Source organism: Vombatus ursinus, unplaced genomic scaffold (assembly GCF_900497805.2).
Source record: "Vombatus ursinus unplaced genomic scaffold, bare-nosed wombat genome assembly UNPS02014789.1, whole genome shotgun sequence".
Taxonomy (NCBI): Eukaryota; Metazoa; Chordata; class Mammalia; order Diprotodontia; family Vombatidae; genus Vombatus; species Vombatus ursinus.
The window spans coordinates 18,609,134-18,636,884 of record NW_020954567.1 but is presented as its reverse complement, the minus strand read 5'-3'; the positions used below and the strand labels follow the sequence as shown (position 1 = coordinate 18,636,884).

General features: G+C 42.7%; 1 protein-coding gene across 1 annotated transcript; it reads right to left on the bottom strand.

Annotated features, from left to right (window-relative positions):
• Positions 1-257: 257 nt before the first annotated feature.
• Positions 258-27,751, bottom strand: TOR3A (torsin family 3 member A). The gene is made up of 8 exons (XM_027868369.1): positions 27,652-27,751; positions 26,731-27,036; positions 26,123-26,620; positions 23,043-23,156; positions 17,745-18,010; positions 12,557-12,732; positions 2,726-2,850; positions 258-2,249 (listed from the first exon to the last, which is right to left on the bottom strand). The coding sequence occupies exons 1-8, from the start codon at positions 27,749-27,751 to the stop codon at positions 1,999-2,001; spliced, it is 1,836 nt and encodes a 611-aa protein (XP_027724170.1). The 3' UTR covers positions 258-1,998.

Genomic DNA, 27,751 nt, shown 5'->3' with positions numbered 1-27,751 from the left:
CTATCTTGCCTGCACATAGTGCTTTCTTACTCTTGTATGCCTAACATTAACAGCATTAATTCACCTAATTTTGGTTTGGGCCACTTCACCTTGTTTTTAGGCAAATCCAAAGGGCTGCACCTCTTGTGATCTTTCCTCCCCCTGAATTAGAGTTGTGTGTCGTTTTGTTATATAAAGATCAGCAGGTCCTATGGATATTTATCTAGTGCATATGGCTTATTTTACAGATAAGGAAACTGAGAGCTATAGAGTTTAAGTGACTTGAATGAATAAAAAAGCATTTATTGAGCATCTGTTATGTACTAGGCATAGTGTTTGGTGCCAGGGCTAGAAATACCAAAGTGAGACAATTCCTGCCTCCAAGGAGTTTATATTCTATTGGAAGCAACACAGATTAGGGGAGTGGGGGTGAGGGAAGGCGGCTTTGGTCCAAAGAACCAGACGAGTAGTGATGAAGCTAGAGAGGAACCAGTTGTCATGCACTCTCCAGAAGTAATAGTAGTGCTGATTACTGTTGTCTGAATAAGAGGTGAAAAGCTGGGAGGAAGAGGCATATAATGGCACATATTAATAGTGCTGGATATACCCAGAGTTACACAGGTATGAAGCCTGAATTTGATCCAGGTCCTCAGATTTCATATTTAGTGGTCTCACCACCACCCAATATGATGCAGTAGATTGAGTCAGGAGAGCCCTGGGTTCAAATCTTCCTTCTGACTTTAACTAGTATGACCATGTGCATATCACATAAGCTCTCTGAACTCATTTCCTTATCTGTAAGATGGAATTTATCTTATTCCTACCTTGTTACAGGAACAAATGAGATCTCTCTGTAAAGCACATTGTCTATTTTTAAGTGTTAGGTAAATATCAGCTGATGTTATTTCTACAAGTCAAAGTTGGTAGTGGTTCCTGGGGAAAGAAGCAGGCTTCCCAGCAGAAGCTTCAGGTAGCCAAAGATCCAGTCCCACCGTTAGCTTCATGGCAGAACTGGACATGGCAGAAATGGTCCAGAATAGCCTTTTGAGCCTCAGCCCACAGGTCATCTACACTAGGTTCTTGGTTTTCCTGAAGAATTCTCATCTTTAGGTTCATATCACTCAATGTGATAATCTAGAATCAAAAAATGTGGCTAGGCCGGTGCTTTTCTTTAATGGATTGAGGGTAGGATTCCTAATTGTCTTTTTTTTTTCCAGAATCATGCTTGCTCCCTTCCAAAACATAATCTATCTTTGAATTGGACTATCAGAACCCACTCAGTGTGTGCTGACTGGCCTCCCTCTAGTGCAGCCTCAAATTTCAGCTTTGCAAGAAATCACAAAAGATTTTAGGAAAATATAAATTTTTAATCTTTACACATCTAACATAAATTCTGTCTTCCTCTTCCTCCCCCCAACTTTAAAAAAAAGTTAATTCCCTTTAAAAATCTGAAGCAACAGAAAAGCTGTACTAATGTTCCCCTGGCGATTAGACCTTGCCGGCACTGGCTAGAACTGTCTCGCTTTCCCTTCTTGAATTCCCACTGGTTATACCTGGGATGTTCCAATGACACAACTTGGAAGCAAGGGCTCTTAACCCCTATTTAAGTTAGACCTCATTTTCTCCTTAGTTCTGGACTTCTTTAAGAGCCATACAACTAGGATTCACTTTCACTTTAAACACGTCAACTTCTCACTTTACATATTGTCCTTCTTTGTATATAAACCCTCCCTTTCCACTGTCCAGCAGCCACTGTTCACCCCATGGAAGGCTCTCCTAAAAGGCACCAAAATAATTTTAAGGACTGGGAAGGAGCCCTTCTTCAGACACCCAACAGCTATGTGATTGCTAGAGCTCAGGCTTTTCTTCCTGCCCTACAAAGCCCAAAGATAAAAGGGTCCCATAGTTGATATTCCTGCAGGAGTCTGGGTGTCAAGTGATGTTCTGGGAGGCCTTTTGGTCAGTGGAGAGGTAAAGAACAGGCTTGCTCTGCTTTCATGCAGTCTTCTCACACGGCCCTCAAGGCAGGAAGAGGTTGATTCTCTGGGAGATGGACTTACAGCCTTGAGCAGAGAAGAGTTTCTCTTCCTTGGGTACATACACCATCATCTTGGCAATTTTGTCCAGTGCCTCTTCAGTATACTCAAGGTCCCGGCCCTGGAAAGCATCTCGAGCACACAATTTGACATGATGGTACTCAAGTGGCAAGAAGGGGACAAAGAAGTCGATCAGGTTTTCCTTCACAAGTTGGCTGTGGCCAAAGTTGCTATCTGTAAACAAGATCCAATGTCATAGAAGCCCTCACACCTTGTGTCCTGTACCTCCTGAAGCTTTCAGGAGGCCAGGGACAGAAGGATTACTGCTTTTGTTAAAAAATTACATAACCTTTGCCAAAGTGCTGAGGGTCAGTTTCCCACTCTCTGCGTCGTAGAAGAGAAAGGCCATTCACATCAAAAGACCTCTGGGGCCATTGTCTCAAATTCCTCTGTTAGAGAATCTTTATAAAGGACCAGTTCAGCTTCCCTCGTATATGCTCATACTCTCCCCTCCCCTCATATACACTCACATGATTTGGGGCAAAATCAGGTCTAGGAAATGGAAGATTCATATCTGTCCCGCGCTGGCAGCAAGGTGAACATTTAGTAACTGACTCCCTCCCTCCCACACCTATTATCACAAGGGCTGCCTAGCTGCCCGGCACTCTCTCACCCCTAATAACTGCCTGACTTTGATTCAGGCTGGTTACCTGTAGACTTCAGAATGTCAGCCTGGAGGTAGGGCTCTAGGTCTTCCATGGTGATCTCTTCCCTGGAGCGTCCTGCCCTAAGCCAACTCAGGACCACTTCATTGATGGTGTTGCCCCCAAGGTTACTGGAAAGGCACGAAAGGGCTTGTTATTTTTCTCTCCTCCTGTTTTTGTACCTAAACACCTTCCAACAAAATAGTGCATTTGTTTGCGGAGGGTATGGCAGAGCCCTAATTTTCCCCAAAAAATCTTATTCTAAACTAAAAGTTGGAGACGGGAGAGATTGCTACATCGCCTAAGTAGCATTGACGCAGCCAGGACCTAACAAGTTCAAGACTTCTCTATGACTCTAGGGTCAAATCATAAGATCATACATTTAGCACTGGAGCTGATGTCAACAAGCATTTATTAAGCATCCACTGCATGTCAGACACTGCTGGAAATAGAGAGGAAGGTACAACAGTCCAAGAAGCTGTCAGTCTGATATAAGGACTATATGCAAACAACTATGGTATCAACATGGTAAATACAGAATAAATTGGAAAAAAAAATCTCGGAAGCCACTTAAAATTAAGTAGGACTGTAAATCTAAGGTTCTCTAGTCAGTCCCTCCTTTTGTAGACAAAATAACCGAATCTTAGAGAAGCTCAGTGAGTAACCCACACACAGATAGTAAAGTAGCTGAAGAATCAAAACTCAAACCCAAGTCCTGACTATATCACCAGTGCCTCTGCTTAATCTCTTTTCAAAATGTACATAATAAAGTCTGAAGAATTTAGCTCACTGGGTTGTTGTGAGGATCAAATGTGATGGAGGGGAGAGGGAAAGAGAGATAGATTGAGAGAATGCGCTTTCCAAACCTTAAAGCATCATATAAATGTCCCTGGTACTTACTATTCTCCCTGTTCCCTAAGGCTTCTAAGGTGCTGAAAGTACCTGAGACAAATGGAGAATCTTAGCATAATGGAATGATCATAAACTACAATGAAAGGGGTCAGAGATCGTATAGCTCCTCACCTAAGGGATGAATTCCGGCACTCTACATAAAGATGGTCTCCAATTTGCAGACGGGGAGGCTTTGTAACATGTATAAGATTATTTGTATGGATCAACTTCAACTGGAATCTTAAACCCTCCGTATGTATTATCTCCCACATTAGAATGTGAGCTTTTTGAGAGCATGTACTGGCTTACTTTTATGTTGTATCCGAAGTGCTTTGTACATAGTAAATGCTTATAAGTGCATTCATTCATTCAGTCTAGGTCTTCAGCTTTCTATTTCAGGTCATTTTCCACCATGTTGTTCAGTTTTTCAGTCAGGTCCGACTCTTTGTGACCCCATTTGAGATTTTCTTGGGAAAGATACTGGAGTGGTTTGCCATTTGCTTTTCCAGCTTATTTTTCAGATGAGAAAACTGAGGCAAACAGGGTTTTAAGTGGCTTGCCCAAAGTCACATAGCTAGTAAGTGTCTTGAGTTTAGATTTGAACTGAGGAAGTTGAGTCTTCCTGACTCAAGGGCCAGCCCTCTGTCCACTGTGCCATCTAGATGCCCTATTTTCCACCATACTGCCACTTTACACAGTAACACTGAACTTAGGATCATAAACTAGCCCTCATACTGTGTCATTTAGGTCAAGTCATTTCACTGCTCTATGCTTTTAGCTGTCAAGTGGTAATTATAATATTGGACCTATCTATTTCCACCAAGTCATTGTGAGAAATTTGCTTTGTAAACCTTAGAGTGCTATAGAAATATGACCTATTACTAATATCATCAATATTCAGGGTCTAGTTGTTATTGTATTTGGATTCATATGACCCAAATCTTTTTTTTTTCCTGGCCCTTTCATTCCTCATTTTTCACCAAAAATGGAGAGAGAGAGAGAAGGTGAAAACTTTAATTAGACTGTTCAAGTACTTATGGGAGAGGGGGCTGAGGGTGGGGTAGGATCATTAAAAACAAGATACAAGTTCAGTTACATAAAATGAAAAAGCTTTTGTAAGAACAAAATCAATGAAGATCAAATAAGCTGAAGAGCAAGAAGAACTTTGCATTAAATATCACTGATAAAAATTTGATATCCAAGATTTTTATATATACATGTATATATATCAATTGTACAAATACATAACACTGACTTTTTAGTGACTCTTTAGTCATTCCCTAATAGATAAATTGTCAGAAGAAAAATTTCAAACTCTATTTGGAAATATGTTCCAAATGGCATATTGTAAGAGATATTCAAATGAAAACAAATCATTTTGATGCATAGTCGTTTGCGTGTCAATCCCTACCACCAGAGTGTGAGCTCCTTGAGAGCAGAGACTCTTTTTGCCTGGGTTTCATATCCTACAAATTGGCAAAGCTGACCCCCAATGGAACAGTGTTGGTTGTCAGAAGACACTGTTGAGGTGCTGTGGATTAGCCCAACTGTTCTGGAGGACAATTTGAAATTACACAAAAAGAAGGGACCAAACTGTCAATGCCCTTAATCCAGTGATCCCACTACTGGGCAAATTTCCTAAAGGAGTAAAAGACTGATACCAAAATATTCGTAGCATTACCTTCTGTGGTAGCAAACAACTAGAAACAAAGTTGGTGTCCTTTGGTTGGAGAATGGCTGAAAAATGTTAGGTTTATGGATATACTGGAATATGGATGTAATAAGCAATGAGAAAATGAGCAATTCAAAGAAACATGTGAAGATTTGTGTGAATTGATGCAGATAAGCATCAGTGGTGAGATGAGAGAAGCAGTTCCAAAAGAACGACACATGCATAGGGACGACAGTACTGTGAATGAAAAGATCTCTAAGATGAAGTTAAACTCCTAAGTAACTGAAAAACCAAAAATGGTCCTGGACAACAAACGATCAAATAAAGCTTGTGGCAGAGAGTCGGGAGATTGCTAGAATAAAATGGTGTATACATCGTCAGGTGTAATCGTTATATCTGGCGTTTATGTTCAGTTGTTTTTTCTTTGTTATAAGAAGAGTTTGATTTGGAGGTGGGTGGAAGAAGGTTTTTTCCCATAAATTTCTGTGATATAAAGCAAAAGGCATCAATACAATGTATTTTTAAAATATTAATGACATTATTTGCAAATCCTAGGAGCTTTTTGAGGAATAGTGGGAAGGACAACTCTGTTCTTTAATATGAGCCTTTGGCGTTATCTCTGGATGTCATTAATCCACTTCCTGGGTGAATCATTTATACAAAGCAGGAATCCTCCCCCTGCTTCATTCTTTCTTCTCCTTTCTCTTTCCCTCTCCCTTTGCCCGAACCTCAACAGGCAGACCTCAGCATGTTGGCATCAGCAAGGTTTGACGACAGATGACCCAGATTAACATCTGCTTTGCTAGTTGCTGCCATCTACACCATGTGATTTGGGACCAGTCTCTTAACCTTTCTCACCCTATTTAAAGTTCTGTGGTTTAATGGTTCATGCCCCCACACAACCACCCCTTTCTTCTAGGGTCCTACTGCTCTTCGCATAGCTCCACCTGCCCTTTTTTTTTTTTTTTTACTGTTTACTGAAGTTCTTGCTTAACTCCTCACCCTGTGCCAGCTCACTTGACCTGTGGGAAGACTTATCTGGAAAGGGATTGCAACTTCTAGTCATTTTGTATACACAGGGAATACATAATCAATCATCAGGTGAAAAGCCAGCCCTGTTACCCAGCCAAGTGAATGCCCTGTAGTATAATTATCTACAGAAGGTGAACTCTGTTTTAGACAAATCTATCTCCCTTAGCTGGAGAGTGTCCAAATGACAGCACAGCATAAACTTCTGTGCAGAATTTCTCCCAACCACCTTCAGGAGAATTATATGGTCCCCTGCTCCTTTCAGAGTTTCCTGTATTTAAAAGGGGGTTTCCCCAAATTTTGATTAGTATGGCCATGTTTATATGGTGCACACTGGACTTGGAGGAATTAGGTTCAAATCACTTCACCTCTGGACCTCAGTTTTCTCACCTTGTAAAAGGAGGGATGTTGGACTAGGTGACTTGTAATGTAGTTCCTTCTAGCTATAAACTTGGTATGCTGCAGCCTCTGAATGTAGCTAAACCTCACAGAGAATGCTGTCTCCATTTTATGGAAGAGAAAACTAAATTTCAACAAGTTTCAGCGGGTTGCACGATGTGACACAGTTGGCTTATAAGTAGCAGCGCTGGGACCCAAACCCAGCTAATCCTGCGGTTCCACGTCTCTCAATTCCCAAGCCCGTTTCATCTTTCCATGCAGCCAATGTTTCCTTGCCTTTATAGTATCCCTAGGCTTTATTCTTTTCCACCAGAAGCAAATTCCTTAGGCTTTCTTTGTCTTTTCTCTCATTGTAAATGATTGTCATGGTTTCTTCTCTACTATCTATCAACATGCCCAATGTCAGCCCTATCCTGAAAATTCTTGATCCTTCCATCCTGCTAGCCATCGTCCTATATCTCTTCTGCCCTTTGTGATCAAAACTCCTGGAAAAGGCTGTCCACAAAGGGTGCCTCCACTTTCTTCCCTCTTGCTCTCTTATTAACCGTCATCATTCTACTGAAATTGCTCTCTCTAAAATGACCAAATCTTAATTGCCAAATCCAGTGGTCTTTTATCAATCATCATTCTTCTTGGCCACTCTTCAGTCTTTGACACCATTGATCACTCTCTTCTTCTTGATTTAATCTTTTCTCCAGGTTTTCAGTACACCACTCTCTCTCTTGGTTCTCCCCCCTATCTATTAGACCATTGTTTCTCAGTCTCTTTTGCTGGATCCTCATCCAGGCCATGCCTTTTAACTGTAAGTATCCCAAAGAGTTCAGTTCTAGACCCTCTTCTCTATATTTTCTTTCTTTTTTTTTTGTTGTTTGGGGTTTTTTTCCCCCTTTTTGGTGAGGCATTCGGGGTTAAGTGATTTGCCCAGGGTCACACAGCTAGTAAGTTTCAAGTGTCTGAGGCCAGATTTGAACTCAGTTCCTCCTGACTCCAAGGCTAGAGCTCTATCTACTGTACCACCTAGCTGCCCCTATGTAGCTTTTATTTGTTTATTTTTTTTTATAGCTAGGCAATGGGTTTAAGGGACTTGCCCAGGGTCACACAGCTAGTAAGTCTCAAGTGTCTGAGACTGAATTTGAACTTGGGTCCTCCTGACTCCAGGGCCTGTACTCTATCCATTGTGTCCATTCTCTTTATTTTCTTTACACTACTTAGTAATCTCATTAGGTCCCATGAATTTAATTACTGTATTGACAGTCCTCAAATATACTTATCCCTGTCCTAACTTCTCTACTGACCCCCAATCTTGCATCTCCAACTGCCCTTTTAGACATCTCAAACTGGATATCCAGTAGACATTTTAAACTCAGTATGTCCAAAACAAAACTCATTATCTCATCCCCTAACACGACCCCCCCCCCATCACCAAATTTTCCTTATTACTATAGAGGGCAAAACCATCCTCCAGTCCCTCAGGCTTGCAACCTAGGCATCATCCTTGACTCTTCACCATCTCTCAGCTCGCCCCCACTTCCAGTCTGTTGCCAGGGCCTGTCAGTTTTCCATTTGCAGTCTGTCTTGAATAAGCCTCCTCTATTGCTATAGATGAGTTTTTAGTTGGGACTTGAAGGAAGTGAGGGAAGCCGGTAAGCAGAGAAGAGGAAAGAGCATTCCAGGCATGAGGGATTTGCAGCCAGAGAGAATGCCTGGAGCTGAGAGGTGGAGTGTCTTGTTCATGTAACACCAAGGAGGTCAGTGTACTAAAAACTCATCTTTGGGAAGCCTTTCTCAATCTCTTAATTCTATTGCATTTCCTCTGTTGTTTCTTTTTATCCTGTATACCCTGTGTTTGGGCATATGTGTTTGCTTGTTGTCTTCCTCGTTTGCTTGTAAGCTCCTTGAGGGCAGAAACAATCTCTTGCCTCTTTTTATATCCCCAGCACTTAGCACAGTGCCTAGCACGGACCTGCACAACGTAAACTTCTTCAGTCACAGATAGGTTAGGATGGTTGGTTGCCACTGGTCATGTTACAAACAGGAGAGTGCACAGTGGCAACCCTACATTTTATGTAGGCCACCTGAAATCCTTTGGTGGGCTGCAGGTGGCCCACAAGCTGTATGTTGTACAGGCCTGGCCTAGCACCTACTAGGCATTTCATAAATGTTTATTGACTGACTAGATTGTACCTTTTGTAACATAAGGAGTTCAATTAGATGACCGCTGAGGTCTCTTCCAACAACCAAGGTCTCTCATCCCTAACCCCATACTTCACCCACTGCAAGTATTTCTTAGGCTAATTCTGATCTTCACCCCATTTCATCAATGGAGAAACTGTCCTCCTGAGTGTCAGTTTCAACCATCACCATACTTATAGTACAAAGGGACCATTCAGCCTTATCCAATGTAACCTATCTAAATATTTGGTTCCAAGTCAATAAAAAAAAAAGAGGGCAGAAAGTCACCTCTAAAAGTCACATCATTGTTTCAGATAAGACAGATAGATGTCTGTGCTTTTCATAAAGATCTCCAGGGAAAGAAATTCCCCACTCTCAAGTAGTTTGTATGCATAATACTTTTTCCTGACCTCACTTAATTCTCATACCATCCGCATGAAATACATGGTGGTATCTCCATGTTACTGTTGTGTAGACTGAGCTAAACCACTCACCTAATGGAATATGACTTAGTTTATGGTAAAATTGGTACTAAGACCTAGGGGTCCTGACCTGTGACCTAGGACTCTTTGTACTAGTCTTCCTCTGACCATAAATTAAAATATTTCTCCTTTGTCCCTGTCAGAATAGAAAATAGCTCACCACCATTTTCTTCATACAATTGCTCTTACAAGTAAGTACAATTACATTTCCTCATTAGCTCTATAGGCCCTAAGCGAACTGAGCCACTCCCTATCAGGAAAGCAATCATTGAGAGCTGAACCAGGAAACTTCCTTCACCTCCATGAACAAGTTCAGGCTTGGGAGTTTTCAGGAGTAAGAGACTTCCTACAATAAAGAGAGGTAGCTTGTCAGAGTGGATAGGGAGCCCATCTAGAAGGTAGGAAGACTTGTGTTCATGTCCTGCCTCTGACTGACTGGCTGGCTGAGTGACCCTTGGCAGGTTACTTAACCTCTTAGGCCTCTGGTGAACTCTAAGACTATAGGATGCAGAAAAGGTGCTGATCTGCATTGGTGAGAGGGAGTTCTCTCTACTAATGAAATCCTATGTCCCATTCCTGTTCCTATCCCTATATTCCAGTAAAAGGCTAAGTTGGTCACAAACATTTTCTGTGTGCCTGCTTTTCATACAAACACAAAAAGTTCTTTAAATAAAAGCAAAAAAAACCCCTCCAGTGTTTATTTGTTAACAATTTACCCATACAGAATCTAATATTCTCCTGCTTTATTTCGGATACTTGAAAACAGGTCCTAGCTTTAAGCAAGAATCAGAAGGCATTCAAATACTCTGTAATGAGATCAGAATGACACTGGGGAAGATGTAACCCTTATATTTGATGAAGTGTTAAAGCAATTGTCTGGCACCCAGCCTTCTGCCAATCTCTTAACTGCCATGTCTTCTATAGGCCTTATAGAGATGGCTTAGATATTTTCCTAAAGTCCATTGACTGCACTTGATAATGGATCTGGATAAAAATGCACACAATCCCGAACTAGCTAAAGCATATGGAAGGGCTTCCTTTAACCTTCACCCAAAGACTCCTTCTACATGATTGTGCCCAATCAGTTCCAACTAGAGCAGGATTCCTCTTCTCTTCACATTTGTGCGCATAGTTCTAAATCTATTAGAACTTAGGTTTCTGTTTATTTTAAAGCCACTTCCTGGCAATTCTATGAGAGAAAAGTCATTTTTTTGCTACCTTTGGTTTCTTTATACACATCATCAAATTCAGTGCTCTCTATCCAACAGATTCAATAAACATGGTGAACTGAATGGTTGACTTCATAGGGAGCTGAGGGTGAGAAGTGTCACCAAATTATTACCATTAAGTTAGACTTTAAACTAGAAAATATTTTCCTGTTGGCAGCTTTCTCCCAGGGATTCAAGGTTGTCTCTTTCAAAGCTTGTCCAAAGACCTTGGCAATCCTAAAGAAGACAAGTCAGTGGGGGAAAGGTGATGATTTGGGCAGACAGGAAATGATTTTGGAAGAAGGGCATGTTGAATGAGGTCAATGACCCAAATATTACAAAAGCAAACTTTTATCTGAAAAAGCTCACAGCCTGACTTCTGTGCCATTATGAAATTTATACAAATCAAAGGCCAGTGGGTACATGCAAATGATTTCCCAACAGATGAAGAGTAGGAATGTAGTTAGGCCTTTCATCTGACCAAATAAAACAAGAAGACTAAGGAAGACTGAGCCCTGTCTTACCAGTCTAGAGGACATAAAAGGTAAGGGCTGTCTAGAGCAATGCTTGCCAGCCACTTGTTGCAATTGTTACTAATTTGTGAAGCTTTTGGGAGCCAAATGCCCTTACTACTTAAAAACTTAAATGTGATCCCTCCTTCTCCCTCTCCCTGGGTCTTGCCTCTCCTATCCTGGGCTCCCTCCTCCATACCTCTTGGGAATGAGCTCCTTGAAGACAGGGAGCTTGTTTATAAATGCTTTATAAATGCTTGTTGACTGACTGACCCTTAAAGAGAGCCACAACACTTCGGATTAAAACAACCACAACAACTAAATTTTCATTGACTTGCCACATTCTAAGTATAATTTGATTTGAAAAACACAGATCAAAAATCTCTAACTTGTTACTCTGACATGGTGCTTTCTGTAGGTTCATGAAGGAGAATAGGGATCAGGGGTGAAAAGAGAAGAGAGAAGGAAAGAATAAAGAGAAAGGAGAAATAGCAGTCAGTGAAAATGGAGAATAAATGTGGGCCTAGAGCTATTGGGAAGGAAGAGAATACCAAGAGGAGAGAAATGTGTGCAATGAATGAATGAATGAATAAAAGTAATATGTAGTTCCTCCTAAGTAAGTTAGTCAAGAAGTCATGGCAGAAGATTTTTAAGGAGTCATTTTATGAGACCAATTCAGCTCCTGAGTCCTCCTCTTCAATGAAGAGATGCACCTAAGTGCATCCACTTCACACTTTTCCACCCAGAGAGGAGTTACCTCTGAAGGCAGTCATCTAAGTTCCCTGAAATTCTTATCTTCTCCCCAGTTGATACTACCCTCTTAATGTCCAGGTGTGATATGATAAAGTCATTTGGTGGACAAAGAAATGTTGCCAAATGACCTCACCTTGTTTACCTCAATCTACCTTTCCTTAAAATAGGTATAAATTCTTCCCTGGCCCCTGCATGCAAGGGGTGCTCCATGACGTAGGAAGCCTCCTTGAAGAGTTATCTGGTACATCTTCCTGTAGTCAAATAATTTTAGAAAGCAAGGCAGCTACAATTTTTCTTTAAATCTAAGGAGGTTACTCAGTCTTTTTCAGTAATACTAAGTAATATTACTAAGTAATAGTTATTTGATCCTTTTTCATCCGTTAGCCTTCAGTATAGTAGTTACTCCATAAACCAACCAAAATTTGTTTATTGAGTACCATGTGCTCAAGACTGTTCGACACAATAGGGGAAATGAGATCCTTATGACTAAGTCTCTTATAGTCTAGTTTCAGGGAAAAAAGCAACCCATAACACAACTGGAAAACAATTTGAGGGAATATAGATTCATGGGGTACATGTGTTGTGGTACAGCCCTATACCAGACATGACAAACTCAGTTCCATCTGGCCATACGTTAATACCCAGGAAGTAGGGCAAAGGGAGTGGAGGTTCCTGGCTTACACTTTGGCCCCTCCATTCTCTTGTTCCCCCATTCTTACCTGAGGAACAGGAAGATGGCTCTCCGGTAATCTACCTCCCTGATGGTGTCATAGTGATCCAGCAATGGTTTCAGAGTCTCCAGCAGACTTGGGGGTAGTTTCTCAGCCTCATCAAAGACAAACAGGGCTTGGCCACAGCGCTGCACTGTGTCACTCACCTGTTCCATCAGCTTTTCCTGCATGGAAATAAATGGGAGGCCACGGTGAGTCATTAAAGGCAGCTAGCTAGGTGTTGGGTTGGATATAGAATACTGGGCCTGGAGTCAGAAAGACCTGAGTTCAAATTCTTCCTGGGAAAGTCATTTAACCTCTGTCCGTTCCAGTTTCCTTAACTGTAAAATGGAGATAAGGAAAGTACCTACATTCTGGGGTTGCTGTGAGGATAAAATGAGATAAGATTTGTCAAGGGTTTTGCAAACTTTAAAGTACTATCTAAACAAAAACCGATATCATGGGTACTAAGAAGTTTGGAAGAACCGGGGTGTCATTTCTCCAAAAACATCTTCTGCTGTTGGGAGTGAACTGAGGGGCAGGAACCTCTTAGATGGTCCCCAGAGTAGATGTTCCAGCTGAGAACATTACAGAAGTTGTAAAGAGATGAAGGTAGTGTATAGTTATGCCAAGCAATGTGAGATGAACTCTTATCAATTACTAATGTTAATAGATTACTAGAGGCAGCTAGGTGGTATAACGGATATGGTCCTAGACTTAAGAGTCAGAAAAACCTGAGGTGAATCCTGCCTCAGAAACTTATTAGCTATGTGATCCCGGGCAAGTCACTTAACCTCTATATGCCTTGGTTTTTCCTCATCTGTAAAATAAGGCTAGTAATAGCACCTACCTCTGGTGGTTTTTGTGAAGATAAATGATGTAGCAAATGTGAATTACTTAGCAAATCTTAAAGTGCTACAGAAATGCTATCTGTTATTATGGTATTCTACAAAATACTGGATTACTCCACTGAAACCCTTCTCCAAGGGCTCCTGGGGGTGTAGAGGGGAAACCTAGGTTCCTGAGGACTCTGTCAGCTCCTAACAAGCTAGAGCAGCTTCAAATATGGCGGTGGTAACAAACTATATGTCCACTCCCTGAGGACACAAGGAACTCATGGCCAGCTTGGCCACAAGGTAATGAATTCTTCAGCCATAGCAACTCTCCAAGAATTAAGCCCTGGAGGAGTTTTGATCTGTGATGGTGGAAGGAATGTCCACACTGAAAAAAACACCTTGATTTTATGGACAAATCTTTCTTTAGCTCTGAAAAGAAGCCCTTTCCAAAGCACAGTGGTGAATAGAGAGTATTGAGGGCACCTAGAAATCTTCACCTTATCTGGAATTATGTTAGACTGTACAGTAACCAGTTACAAACTACAGAGTCCCTGTCCCCTGTAACCACCATACACAGAGATGCCCTTCTATTCACACACCACCACCAACTTATGTACTCATGGGGGTACACAAATACAGCAACTCCAGATCTCAGCCCTTTAGTCTTAGACAAGAAAAAACTTGGGGTGTTGGTGGTGATGTTCACTCACTGTCCTTGAATATTTCAAGGATTGTCATGTGGAAAAGGAATTTATTTTCCTTACGTGTGACTACAGAAGACCAGTGGGTAGCAGTTACAAGAAGGCAGATTTTGGCTCAGTGGAAAGAACTTTTTTAATGGTTAGAACTACTCTAGGATGGAAATTGACTACGGTCCTTTGATCCTAAATGTGTGATTATAAGTAAACTACTTCTTCTCTCTGAGCCTTAATTTCCTCATATTTAAATTAGGATAACAATATTTACAGTGCCTGACTTCAGGATTATTATAGATAAAGTGCTGCCTGCATTTAGATTGTATTTATTAAAGCATGAAACAATTTAAATGTGTTATTATATTCTATTAGATGACAAGCTTCATGAGGGCAGGGACCATGTACTTACACAGAACTTACACTGTGTACCTCCCCCAGTGCTCTGAACAGTGCTCAACATAAAGCTTAATAAAAGTTTGACCCACATGTACAAAAATATTCATAGCAGCTTTTTTTGTTGTGTCAAAGAATTGGAAATTGAGAGGATGCCCATCAATTGAGGAATGACTGAGCAAGTTGTGGTATATAAATGTAATGGAATACTATTGTGCTATAAGAAATGATGAACATGCTGACTTCAGAAAAACCTGGAAAGACTTACCTGGTCTGACGGTGAACGAAGTGAACAGAATCAAGAGAACGTTGTACACAGTAACAGCCATGTTGTGCGATGACTAATATTGATAAACTTAACCCTTCCCAGCAATACAAGGATCTAAGACATCTCCAGAGGCCTTGTGATGGAAAATGCTATCCACATCCAAAGAAAGAACTATGGAATTTGAATTGCTATTTTTTTTCTTTTCTGTTGAGTTTTGTTTCCTCTTTCTGGTGGTTCCTCCTATTGGTTCTAATTCTTACTTACAACATCACTAATGTGAAAATATGTTTAATAGGAATGCATATGTAGAGCCTATATCAGATTGTGTGCCATCTTGGGGAGGGTGGTGGGGAGGAAGGGGGAGAAAAATTTTAAACTCAAAAGCATATGGAAGTGATTGTTGATAAATCAAAATAAATTAATAAAAAATTTTTTTAAAAGTTTGCAGAATATTGTCAAAAACTCTGGGCTGAGCTGCAGAGCTTGTGTACTTGTCTGTTTGATCCTAGCCCCTTCATTCCATGATGAATTTGAAGAACCCTGGATGCAGACTGGCATCACCTAATTGATCAATGAGGCCTTTAGTTTCTGCATAATAAGGCACAATTTTGAGGTGAGGGTATTGATAACATCTAGGCAACATTCCCATTCACCTAGGCAAGCTTTGCTATACACATTCAGACTGAAACTAGCAGGTTTCAATAATAATCCACCTCCTCTTGGGGGGAATGGATGATAGGAAGAGGGTTTCATTCCCAGGGCAGAAACCATCCACCAATGAATGCACATTTACAATGGGACTCTTAGGAAGTTGCACGGGGCACCGAGGGGTTCAGTGACTTACCTGCCCCATAGTCCCACAGCTAATATATATCAGATTTAAATGCATATCTTCCTGACAACAAGGTTGACCTTCTAGCCCAAGATTTCTTAACCTTTTTTGTGTCATGGGCCCCTTTGGCAGTTTGGTGAAACCCACAGACCCTTTCTCAGAATGATGTTTTGTTGTCTATGTTCATAATTGAAGGAAATGCTAAATTTCAGTTCAAAGTTAGTGAAAATAAAGGTGGGATTTTTTTCCCCATTCAAGTTCATGAACTCCCTGGAATCTATCCAAAGATGCCCAGGTCCATGCACCCCACATTAAGAAATCTTGTTCTAGCTACTACGCCATCGTGCTTCTCCCCACCCCCACCTTTTTTTAAACATGAGCTTCCAATAAATTACCTTAACAATTTCAAAGGAAAACACTCTAAAAATTAAAACTGCAAACCAAAGAAAAAGAACTCTCCTACAACATCAGGGGAGGCAATAGGATCCTAGATTTAGAGATTCAAGAGACTTCTGAAGTCTCACACTCTTCACTTTACAAATGAGGAAACTGAGGCCCCAAAAGGTCAATTTGACTAATAACACCCAGGTAGAAAATAGCAGAACTGGAATTTAAACTCAGACCTGGCAACTCCAAATCCAATTCTTTCCACATTTCCACATATATCCTATTCTGATTTCACTTTCTTCCATAATCAACCTTGACCCAATGCTCCATTATCTCTCAGTAATTATCACCCAAGAATTCCTGGTTCCCCTGATCTGCCAATCTTCATCTCTAGTTTACTTCCACAACATGATTTCTCGGCTCTTATACCAAGGGTTCTTTATGTTAACTTTTGGTTTAATTTAATGTCATCCATGATTCCATCAGGGTGAGGACTCCTTTCATGCATCCAGATCAATACCTTGGCAAGCAGGTCTTCCTGGCCCCAAAACGACCGTCCTTGGGTTGCCAACACTCTCATGTTAAAACTCTCTAAACTTTACCCAGCTGGTCTTGGATGACAAACAGACATTTGTTGAGGATGCCAACTTTTTTTCTAGCTTGATGAGATCTGGCAGAACATATGCTCTGCTAGTCTAGACTTTGAGAATCCAGGGTCATCTCCATGGCCTGATGAGAACTCAAAGTAACACTTTAGAGGAAGTTTGTTGAAATATACTACCGAAGATTTTGTCAAAATTCATTCTTTATGTTTTGAGAATAATCTGTTATACCTTCCTCTGATTTTGTGACGTAACTTCAGGGTTACTGATAACAGTTTCGTTGGTGACAGGATTTTGGTACTTTGGAATAGGGAAGGGAATGAGAGCTATGATTTCATCAGTATCAGTCAGTCAATCAGCATTTATTATGTTCACTCTTCATCATATTGAAGAAGAAACTCCCTCTACCAATACATATTGGTACTTTCTCTACAACTTATAGTCTTAGAGAGGTGCCTAGTGCAACAAAGAGTTACCTAGGGTTGCATGGCCAGTATGCATTAGAGACAAGACTTGAACTCAGGTCTTTGTGGATCTGAGGCTAACTTCCTATCCACTACACCACACTATCCTTTGGTACTGCAGCCATCAGAAAAAGTCCATCCAGTTCTCATGCTCCATGATTCTATGGCATACTATTTATTCCTGTGCAGGTTTATTCGGTGACATGTGGCAAATCATTTCACTTCTCTAGTTTTTAGTTTCCTCCTCTGTGAGATGAGGGTTAGGTCAGCTGAGCTTTGAGGTCTCTCCTAGCTCTAAATCTTGTGGTGTTTGACAACATCACAAAGTCAGGGCTTCAATGGTGAGCCCACTGCACTCTCCACCTGGATTCAGAGGAACTGAGATGTCCTCTTCCTAGCCCCAGCCTACACGTGATACCCTCCCTGCCCCCTCAGAAATACCACAGCCCTCATACTTGCATTTAAGCAGAGAAAAGCTGGGCAGAGATGCTGATCTCTTTTAAAGGTTAGCCCCTCTCTTGTTCTTGCTGAAATCAGGAAATTCACCCTCCCACTGCCGATCGATCCACTCTTTGACATTTTCAAGAGAGCCTGCCCACTTCCCTGCAGCGTCTTCTGTAGCATCCCTCAGTCTAGGTGACAGCTGACGAGGCTCATGGGCAGGACTCTCCCATGAGCACAACCTCTTAGCTCCATGGACCCTACGGAGCTTCTCCTCACCTTGTAGATGTCCACGTATTTCAGATGAGGGAAGTGAAGCATGGAGATGAACACCTGAACGCACTCGCTCTCCAGCCCGTCTCGGTACAGGTGGTCCACCAGCATCCGAGCCACAAAGTTCTTGCCTGTGCCAGACCAGCCGTGGAATGACAAGGCTAGAGGTTTCTCTGGCTGGGGCACTGAGAGGAAGCCCTTTACTGATTTCAGAACCACTTCCCGGGCCAAGTGCTGACCATGTAGTCGGGTGCTCAGGTCTATCTCCAGGCCTAAGAGGAGAGGGAAAAAGTCACACAGATATACATACAAGTGCACAAATACATACACGCACACACATCCATCAGTTATCGCACGGTAACATAATTAGGCTGAGGGTCTAAAGTAATGCAACTATATTGAAGGATAATCTAATCCCAGTCTTCCATTTTTTACATTGGGGTGCTAGGGATCAGTCATTCTCTGTCACATCAGAAAGTAGACCTAGAGACCAATGGGCCTAAACTGCAGCAAAAAGGACAGCAGACTCCCAATCCCCCTTAATTCTAGTACTTTCCCTCTGTCAATCCTCTCCCACTTATCTTGCATATAACTTATCTGTACATAATTGTTTGCATGTTATCTCTCCCATCATATTTTCAGCTCCTTGAGAGCAAGGACTATTTTTTTTCTTTGCCTTTCTTTGTATCCCCAGAGCTTAACACAATGCCTGGCACATAGGTGCTTAATAAATGTTTATTGACTGATTAACAAATAAATTCAATAAACATGTTAAGCATCTACTATGTGAAGGCTCTGTGATAGTCTCTGGAGATAGAAATATGAATGATGACACAGCCTCTGCTCTCAAGCAGTTTACTAGGGGAACATAAAGACAGAATAGTGTATCACAGTGGAAAGATCCCTGGATTTGGAGTCAGAGGGTTTCAGTTCAAATCTTAGTCCCATTATTTACTGGATATGTGCCTTTGGGCAAGATATTTAATCTCACTGATCCTCAGCCTCCTAGTTTTTTTAATGAAGGTGCTGGACTGGGTGACCTTCAGCCCCATATAAAAAATGGAAGACTGGGATTAGATTATCCTTCAATATAGTTGCATTACTTTAGGCCCTCAACCTAATTATGTTACTGTGCAATGACTGATGGATGTATGTGTGTGTGTTTGTGATCTTTATTTTTCTAGCTCCAAATTTATGCAGATGGAGTCTCAGAACTGGAAGGGGCTTACCAGGTCATTTAGTCCAAACTCCTGCCTGAAGCATGGATACCTTCTGCCTGGAACTGAAGGATGCTATAAAATCTACTTCCTTCAGGATCTTAGAGATTTCCTGAAATGTTTCATTTGTGGGATCACTTAGACAGAGAATGGATTCTCAAAGTTACTCCTAGCCTTTATATTTTGTAGGATAGAGGCCAATAACCATGTAGTGGGGAAGAGCTGCTTTTTGTCTCCTCAAAGACTCCTATGTGACTTTGGGCACATCCCCTCACCTTTCCCAAACTCCCCATTCTATGATATGGGAATAATACTACCTGCACAGTCTACCTCCCGGGATCGTTGCTATTAGATTGTAGGCTTCTTTTACTAGACTGTAAACTCCATGAAGACATTTCTCATTCAAACTTTGTATTTCTCCTAGCACCTAGCACCAGGCCCTGTACGGAGTCAGCATTTAATAAATAGATGTCATTGGTATTAACATCGTCATCATCACAGGGAACAAGGAACACTCAAGTCAAAATTCCTGAGTGAAGGTAGAATTGGGGGGAGGCTGAATGAAGGAGCTGTTCACAAGCTGTGGTTCTGAGAGTGACCAGAAAGGCCTTTATGATTGATTGGCTATGCATCCCTTAGGAAAGGAGTACTAGGGAAAGCTAGAAGCCAGCGTCTCACCTAAATTGTAGTGTTCAGTTACTAAAGGCATTGGAGACATTAAAGGTGCATCCTGTTAATGGGGACCACCACATTTTCAAGATGCTCAAAGCCTGGATCAACTCAGTTATTCTCAAAAAACTGCCAAGATGCAGGAAGAATGTGGGTATCAGGATGCCTTCCTGAGGGCTAGAGAGGTGAGTTCAAATTCTGGTTCTCCTGTTTACAAACTGTGTATTTATATGCATGTGATTATCTTTGATTTTTTTTTCTCCCTCTCATCTCATATCCATTCAATCAGCTCCAAGGCCCATCCTCCAGATTTTACCTACAAAACATAGTTCATTTGCATTCCCTTCTCATTCCCACTTCCATCATCCTGTTACAAATATTTGTCACCATCTATGGGTCTATTTCAACAGGTCTTTCCTTTCCATGTGCTGAGCACTGGGCAAGGGAAGTAATACAAAGAAAAAAATGAAATAGTCCCTGTCCTCAAGGAGCTTACATTCCTTTGGAGGAGACTGATGCATGTACTTGTCAGTTGAAACAAAATACATGCAAAGTAAATACAAACCAACCTTCATAATGATGAGACAAAATTATCCTTTTTCCCATGTTCATGTCACTCATGTCAATAAGTTCCTTAATGAACACTTCATAAAGTTCAAACTCTTTGGCTGGCTTGCCACAATCTAGCCATCCTACCTGTCTAGGCTAATCTCTTATCACTCCCCTTCAGCCAAACTAGATAGCTCACCCCCAAACAGGCTTTCCCACCTCCATGCTCTTGCTTCCACTGTTCCCCATGCTTAATTATTTTTTCTCTCCCTCTTGACCACTTGCCATTTCTATCTTTACAACATCTCTCCCATCTGACCCATTGTCTCCACTCACATAGCTACCATTTTAGTTAAGGCTTTCGTTGCCTCTCATCTAAATTGTTGCAACAGCTTTGTGATTGGTCTCCTTACCTCAGTCTCCCTCCAGTCCATCCTCCTTACTGCTACCAAAGTAATTTTCCTTCAGCACAGATCTGATCATGTGATTCCTCTACTCAATCAATTCTACTGGCTCATATTCCTTTCAGGATAAAATCTAAACTCTTCTGTTCAGCTTTTCAAACCCTGTACAACCTACCCCTACACCCTGTCCTTCCAGTTTCGTAGGACATTCCTCCCCTTCCACACTCTGTGATCCAGCTAATATTGGCTGTCTCTCTGTTCCTCACACATGTCACAATATCTCCCATTGCCATATCTTTGTACTGGCCATCTCCCATGACTAGAATGGGCTGCCTCTTACCTCTGCCTCATAGGGTATCTTTCTTCCTTTAAGATGTAGCTCAGCCACTATCTTCTACAGGAAACCTTTTCCTAATCCTTTCAATTGCTAGTGCCCTCCCTCCCAGACTACCTTGTATTCAGCTATATGTATTTATTAATTTTATATTTGTGCTGTATATATTTCTGTATCTACTTGTTATCACCCCCCTGCTTTGATGGTAAGCTCTTTATGAGTAGAGTTGTTTCATTCTTTTTTTTTTTTTGTAACTCTCTATGCCTAGCGTAGTGCCTGGCACATAGCAGGTGCTAAATAAATACTTATTGATTGACTGATCGATTCACCCTAGTGAATTTCTGCTTATTCTATAAAGCCCAAGTCAAATGCTCCTTACTTATGGAGACTTCCATATTGCCATGGCCAATAAGAACCTTCCTCCTAGGACTTGGAACAGTTTTCAGCTCTCTAAAAGCATCACACATATTGTAGTTTTATCTGTTTGTCACATGCCCAGAACAGGTAGTAAGTTCCATGAGGGCAAGGTCAGAATCTAAACTAGCTCAACACACCAGCACAGGGTAAGGCCTACAGTAAGCATCTGCAAATGTTTGCGGGTTTGGACTTCATTCTTACTTTCCTTTTAAAGAAATTGTTCTGAAATTAGCACTAAGTTTGCAGTGAAATAGAGTAGTCACCCATAGCTTCTGGGGACCTTCACCTAATGTTAGGAGAAGAGCTATTTCTGAATATTTAACAAATTATGACTTAGGGGGAATCTCACGCCCTCATTCGATACTCACAGAGAATGCGTGGGCTCAGAATGCTCTCAGCTGTGTTCCACACCAGTCCATTCCTGACAGCAGTAGATGGCCTGGGAGAAATGACCCCCTTGTTTTCCTATGCTTCCCTGCCTGTTGGGGGACCCACACATAATCAGGCTGCTCAATCAGTATTGGCTGATGTGGTCAGGCTACAAAACAGCACTGAATGACAATATACAGGAGGTCTGATCATGATGTAAGTTGCCTCTATCACATTCCATCTTCCGTCTTGGTGATTTTGGGCAGGCTTTGACTCATCCCACAAACATACTTTCCTCTTAGAGGTTTCTGCCTGTTGGAATCTCTGGCCTCCTAAAGTTCATCTGAAAGAGCTCTGCCTCTTACATGATACCTATTTCTGACACCCCCAGCAGCTAGTCCTTGTATTTTTTCCTATCTTTATATTTTCTTTGTGTGCATTTTGTCTCTATTGATGACAGGGACTGTTTCATTCTTATTGTTATATCCCCGGTGCCTAGCATAGTCACTGATACAAGCGGTTACTTATTAAATGCTTGTTAATAGATTGATTACCTCCCCTCACTTAGGATCCCAGGGTCCCTGCCATTGGAGGGAGGGAAACAAGCATTCATTAAGCACCTACTATGTGCTAGGCACTATGCTAAAAGCTTTACAAGTATTATCTTATTTGGTCCTCACAGCCCTGGGAGATAGGTGCTGCTATCATTCCTATTTACAGTTGAAGAAACTGAGGCAGATAGGTTAATTGATTTGCTCGTAGCTAATGAACATTTGAGGTCAGATTTGAACTCAGGCCTTCCTGACTCCAAGGCCCAGCATCCTATCCACTGCACACCTAGCTGTCTCCTTGTCTATCTGGGATACAAGTTTTTTCCAGAGAGTCAGTGAAATATAACAGAAAGAGTACTAAACTTGAGAGTGTGGAAGAGGGAAGGAAACAAGCTTTTATTAAGCACCACTATGTGCTAGGCACTCTGTTAAGCACTTTACAAATATTATCTCATTTGTGGAAATGGGGGCCAATGCCCAGGTTCCCTCACTTGCTGATCCTGCATCCTTAGCCAAATGGCTTCACCTTTGACAAGTTATTTGACCCTTCTCTGAGCCTTAATTTCCTAATGTATAAAATGAAGCCGATAGCATACCTACAAGCCATGTGACCTTGGTTAAGGCCCTTTACCTCTTTGGGCCTCAGTTTCTTTATTTGTAAAGTTGGGGAAGTTGGATGATGCAATTTCTAAGATTCTAAGGCAATTCTGTTCCAAAACTCAAACCAAAAAAGTACTTTTAAAACTGTAAAATGCTATACGAATGTGAGCTGTTGTTGCTGTTACTGTTTTTACCTGTGATGTTATTGATTATCCTACAGTCATCCCTGTCACAGCACTCCTTGAAGTGGCAGTACCAGTTGGAAAAAATATCCAGGTATCGCTGGCCAAGTAGGGGAAGGGTCCAGCCTAGAGAAGGAATACAAAGAAAGAAAAATGGGCGAGAGCAGCAGCACTGGGGGGTGGATGGAGCCTGGGAGGAAGCAAAGAAGTCTTCATTCTTCAGCTTCTTTTGTGCAAGTTGTTTCTATCTCCTGGCACCATCCTATGACCAGTAAACAGAATACCAGGGCTTTGGGAAAGGGATTTTCCAAGAACTCAGATCATAGGATTTATAGTCAGAAGGAACCTCGGAAATCATTTGCCTCCCTCTGCAGATAAAGAAACTGAGAACCACTTAGAAACCATTTCCTTTCATCCCCTCTGTTCTTATTGGGTACTCACCTCACATCCCCCACTGTATACAGGCCTAGTTCCCACTGTGCTTCACTTCATCTTCCCTTTCCCATGTCCTTTCCGGACATAAACAAATAGATAACCATCCCTGCTGGAAAGGGTGTCAACCAATTCCCCACTAGATCATTCCTCATAACTTTCCAAGGCCACTGTCTCCCTCAATTGGAATGTAAGCTTCTTGGGGGCAAGGACTACTTTGCATTTGTATCTGTATTCTCAGACCTCCAATAAGGTACTTAGCACATAATAAAAACTTAAAACACATTTGTTTGTTTCCATTTTTAAGTGAGGTGTCCAAGGCTACACAGGTTGGCAACTTTGGGATTCAAAGCCAGTGTTCTCATCCCTGTACCATACTGCCTGTAGTATTCTCCTTTCCTCTGGAGTCCTCTTGTCTAACTAAGAATGATGAGGCTGTCTTGATTCTGAGGAAGAGACCAGTGGGTCCAGGCCAGTGGGTACAGCTGCCCAGTCATCTGCACAGGGAAATAAAGGTGCTATAGAAGTCACCAGCTTAGAGAGCCAAGAAGCACTTACTCCTTTCCCCGGTGACCTGGAGCTTCAAATTCCCCAGGGAACAGAATGTTGGATTTCACATACTCGGCATCTTGGCATCCGTGTTCTCATCCTTCACGTCCATGTGTGTACCCCCTTAGAATTCTCTGCACATCAGAGAAGGGATTTGATTGGTCAGTACACCCAGGACATCAGAAAGTTAGACGTTAATGAGCAGAGGCCTAATGCAGAACCACCTCAGATGGAAATAGACATTGTTTTTCTACATTAAATCCTTTATAACAAAATCCTAGCTAGGACCTGCGCCAGTTCCTTTGTCACAGTGAAATTTGATTGTATTCAGTACAATTTGAAATAAATGGGTACTTGCTGGAGCTTGGAAGTCTTTTGGGTCGGACAGAGGATTTTTCCAGTATTTGTTGTTACAGGATTTGGTTTGAGTTTTAGAACAGAATCATCTTAGGATCTTAGAAATTACATCATCCAACCTCCTCAGCTTTACAGATAAAGAAACTGAGGCCCAAAAAGATAAAGAGACTTAACCAAGGTCACATGGCTTGTTAGTGACAGAGCTAGCACTTGTCTCCTGGCTCTCAGGGCAAAGCTTTCCCTTATACCCATTTGTTGTTGTTGTTTAGTCATTTTCGGTTGTATTCAACTCTTTGTGACCCCTTTTGGGGTTTTCGTGGCAAAGATACTTAGTTTACCGTCTCCTTCTCCAGCTCATTTTATAAATGAGGTAACTGAGACAAACAGGGTTAGGTGACTTGCCTAGGGTCACATAGCTAGTAAGTGTCTGAGGTCAGATTTGAACTCAAGTCTTCCTGACTCCAAGCCTGGTGCTCTATAATCTGCACCACTTAGCTGTTCTGTTATACCCCTGTATTCCTCCTAAATCATTGGCTCTATGAGAGTCAAGGGAATAGGAGAGAGTGAGTGCATGGCTAAGTACGACTGTTCCAGGGGGAGATTCACAAACCTAGCAGAGTGTCCCAGGCCTCTGCATTTGAATGTTTCTTCTTAGAGACAGCTCCTTCACTTAACCCTAGGATTCAGGGCAGCCCAGAAAGTAAAGGAGCATGCCTTGTCAGTACTTGTGGTAGAAAAGGGGGGACGTCATCAAGGACACACAGACCCAGAGATTGGGTTGGAAGGGGAAGGAAGGTATCCCTGATGCTCAGCACCAATCACCATGTCTAAGGCTAGCCTGACCAGAGTCCACCATTTTGGGCTGTGCTCCTGAGAGGTGAGAAAGAAAAGAGACCATGTTGATAGTCAACGTGGCATAGCTGAATAACTGAATGGAACATGAATGGATCTATGGAACCTGCGAAGGGAGGAAGGGCGCCGCTCAGCTGGTCCTCACTGATGAGCTTTCTGGAGCCCCAGATTACAGGCAACTGGGGTAGCTGGGACACAAATTCAGTTAAGTTCTTCACATCCCAGCCCTTCCTCCAAGTCTTGACTCTCAAACATCTGGGAGATTATGTGGGGCCTGGTTACAATGGGTCCTACCAGGGCCAGACAGGATATGTGGATTTGTCAGGACCATAGACAGGCAGTGGGGTAGAACGAAGGTCTCCGAGGTCAAATGAGACCCGGATTAGGAAGCCGGCCTCTGATCTTTCCCAGCTGTGTGCCACCATGGGCAAATCACTTAAATGAACAGATCAGACAAGATTTAGGTTCACTTCCAGATGGAAATCTGTGACCCAATGGCAAAAACTTGTAAGCTTCAATTTCCTCATTAGTAAACTGGGGGTGATATTATCAGAGAGTGTTATTGAGGAATAAAATAATGTCCATAAAGTTCTTTGCAAACCCCACAAGTCTGTGAGGTCATGCGGTAGGGAAGAAGGAGCATGGGCTCTAGTCTAGAACCCAGGGGAACTATGTTCAAATTCTACCACTGAAGCTTACTAGCGTTGTGACTTTGGACAAGTCACTTTATCATCCCCTAAGCCTTAGCTTCCTCCTCTATAAAATGTGAAGGATTGGGCTAGATGGCTTCTGAGGAATTGTCCAGCTCCAGATCAGTGCTTCTATGTGGATGGCAGTTATAATTATTAATCGGGAGGTGCCTTGGGCTGGGGAGAAGGGGTGACGGGGCTGCCGTGTCTTACCCAATGACTTCGAGGCAGTTTTCTTTTCCTCATCACAGTCCTGAGGCCACATTTGGCAGGCAAAGTGAGCCCAGTACTTTTTGGAGAGAGCGGTCACAGCATTCACCCGGTCTTTCAGGCCCTTCCCCACCTTTCTGACCGTGGGGGCCCCTGCTCTGTCCCACCAGCTCTCTCCCCTGTCCTCCCCAGCTGCCTCAGGCAGCAGCAGCAGTAAAAGGCAGAGAAGCAGAGCAGGGCCCCGGGACGACATCGCTCGGTGGCCTGGAGGATCCGGATGTCCCCAGCGTCTCCTGGGGATGACGGCTGAAGTGAGCGTCAGGGCGCCCCCGACTCGGCTGGGTCCTCTCTCGGCTTGGGTCTTTTCCGGGCTCTCTGAAATGCCTTGGCTGGTGGGTTGGGCGGCTCTTTCACTTCCCGTCAGCCTGGGATTGGTGTTGCCAGGGCAACAGACTCGGTGCCAGCTGTCAGGGAGGGAGGGAGCCTCTAAGGGCTGGCTTACTGGGGCAGGACTGGCGGTTGGGGTCAGCTAGGGCAGCATGCCATCTTCTTCCTCCCCCACCCCTTCCAGCCGAAGCCCAAACACAGACAAAGCAGCCCAAGGCAATTGCGGGAGCAGCCCCAGCCCCTGCCGGGCTGGCCCTGTAGAGACAGAGGAAGCCCCAGGACAGGCCGTCCTTGAGATATGACCCCTGGGATTCTAAACCAGCCCCTGAAAGACTTGGCGGGGGAGGGAGGGACTTTCAGTTTGGTCTCAGTTATCAGGAAACAGCGTATTTGGGGAAGGTTGTGTGGGTGGGGAAGGACGTGCAGCCAAGCTCTGAAACTGTCCCTGTCAATCACTTGGACAGGCGGCCGCAGCTTCAAGCCAAGGTCACACAAGTTCCTGCAGGTTCCCGCTGGGGACAGTTCTGCCACTGAGGTATATTAAATGTGCCGAGCTGCGGGACACGAGAGTGCAAAGGCCCTTAGCAGTCAGCTAGTCCGATTCCCCAGAGGGAAATGAGGGCCCAGCCCAGGCCACCTGCACAGCTGCAGTCACTGGTGAACCTCACCTTCCGTGCTCTGCATGCTTGTCGCTGCTCCAAGCCCCATGATCCAGAGGGGAAAAAAAAAGCTAGGAGTAAATAGATCTGAGTTCTGGTCCCCACTACAGCAATAGCCTGTCCATTGATTTCCCTTCCCAATCTCTCCTTGCTCCCATCCATCCTCCACTCAGTTGCCAAATGGAGCTTCTTAAAATGCAAGTCTGACCATGTCCTACCCTCCCTGCTCTTTATTCAATAAACTCAAGAATCTCCTCTCTGGCTTTTGGAGACTTTCATAACCAGACCCTTTCTACCATTCCATTCCTCTTGGACTTTGCTTCCCCCTCCCGCATGCTCTGTGATCTAGTAACTTTGGCCTCCTTGGTGTTCCTTGCACAAGACATTCCAAGACATCCCCTTCCATGGGCTGTCTCCCATCCCTGGAATCCACTCCCTCCTCACCTCTGCCTCCTGCCTTCCTTCAAATCTCAGCTACAGTTCCACCTTCTGCAAGAAGCCTTTCTTGTCCCCCGTCCTGCGAGGGTGCATCCAATTTCTCCGTGTCTTGTTGGGTACATAGTTGATTGCACGCTGAGTCCTTCAT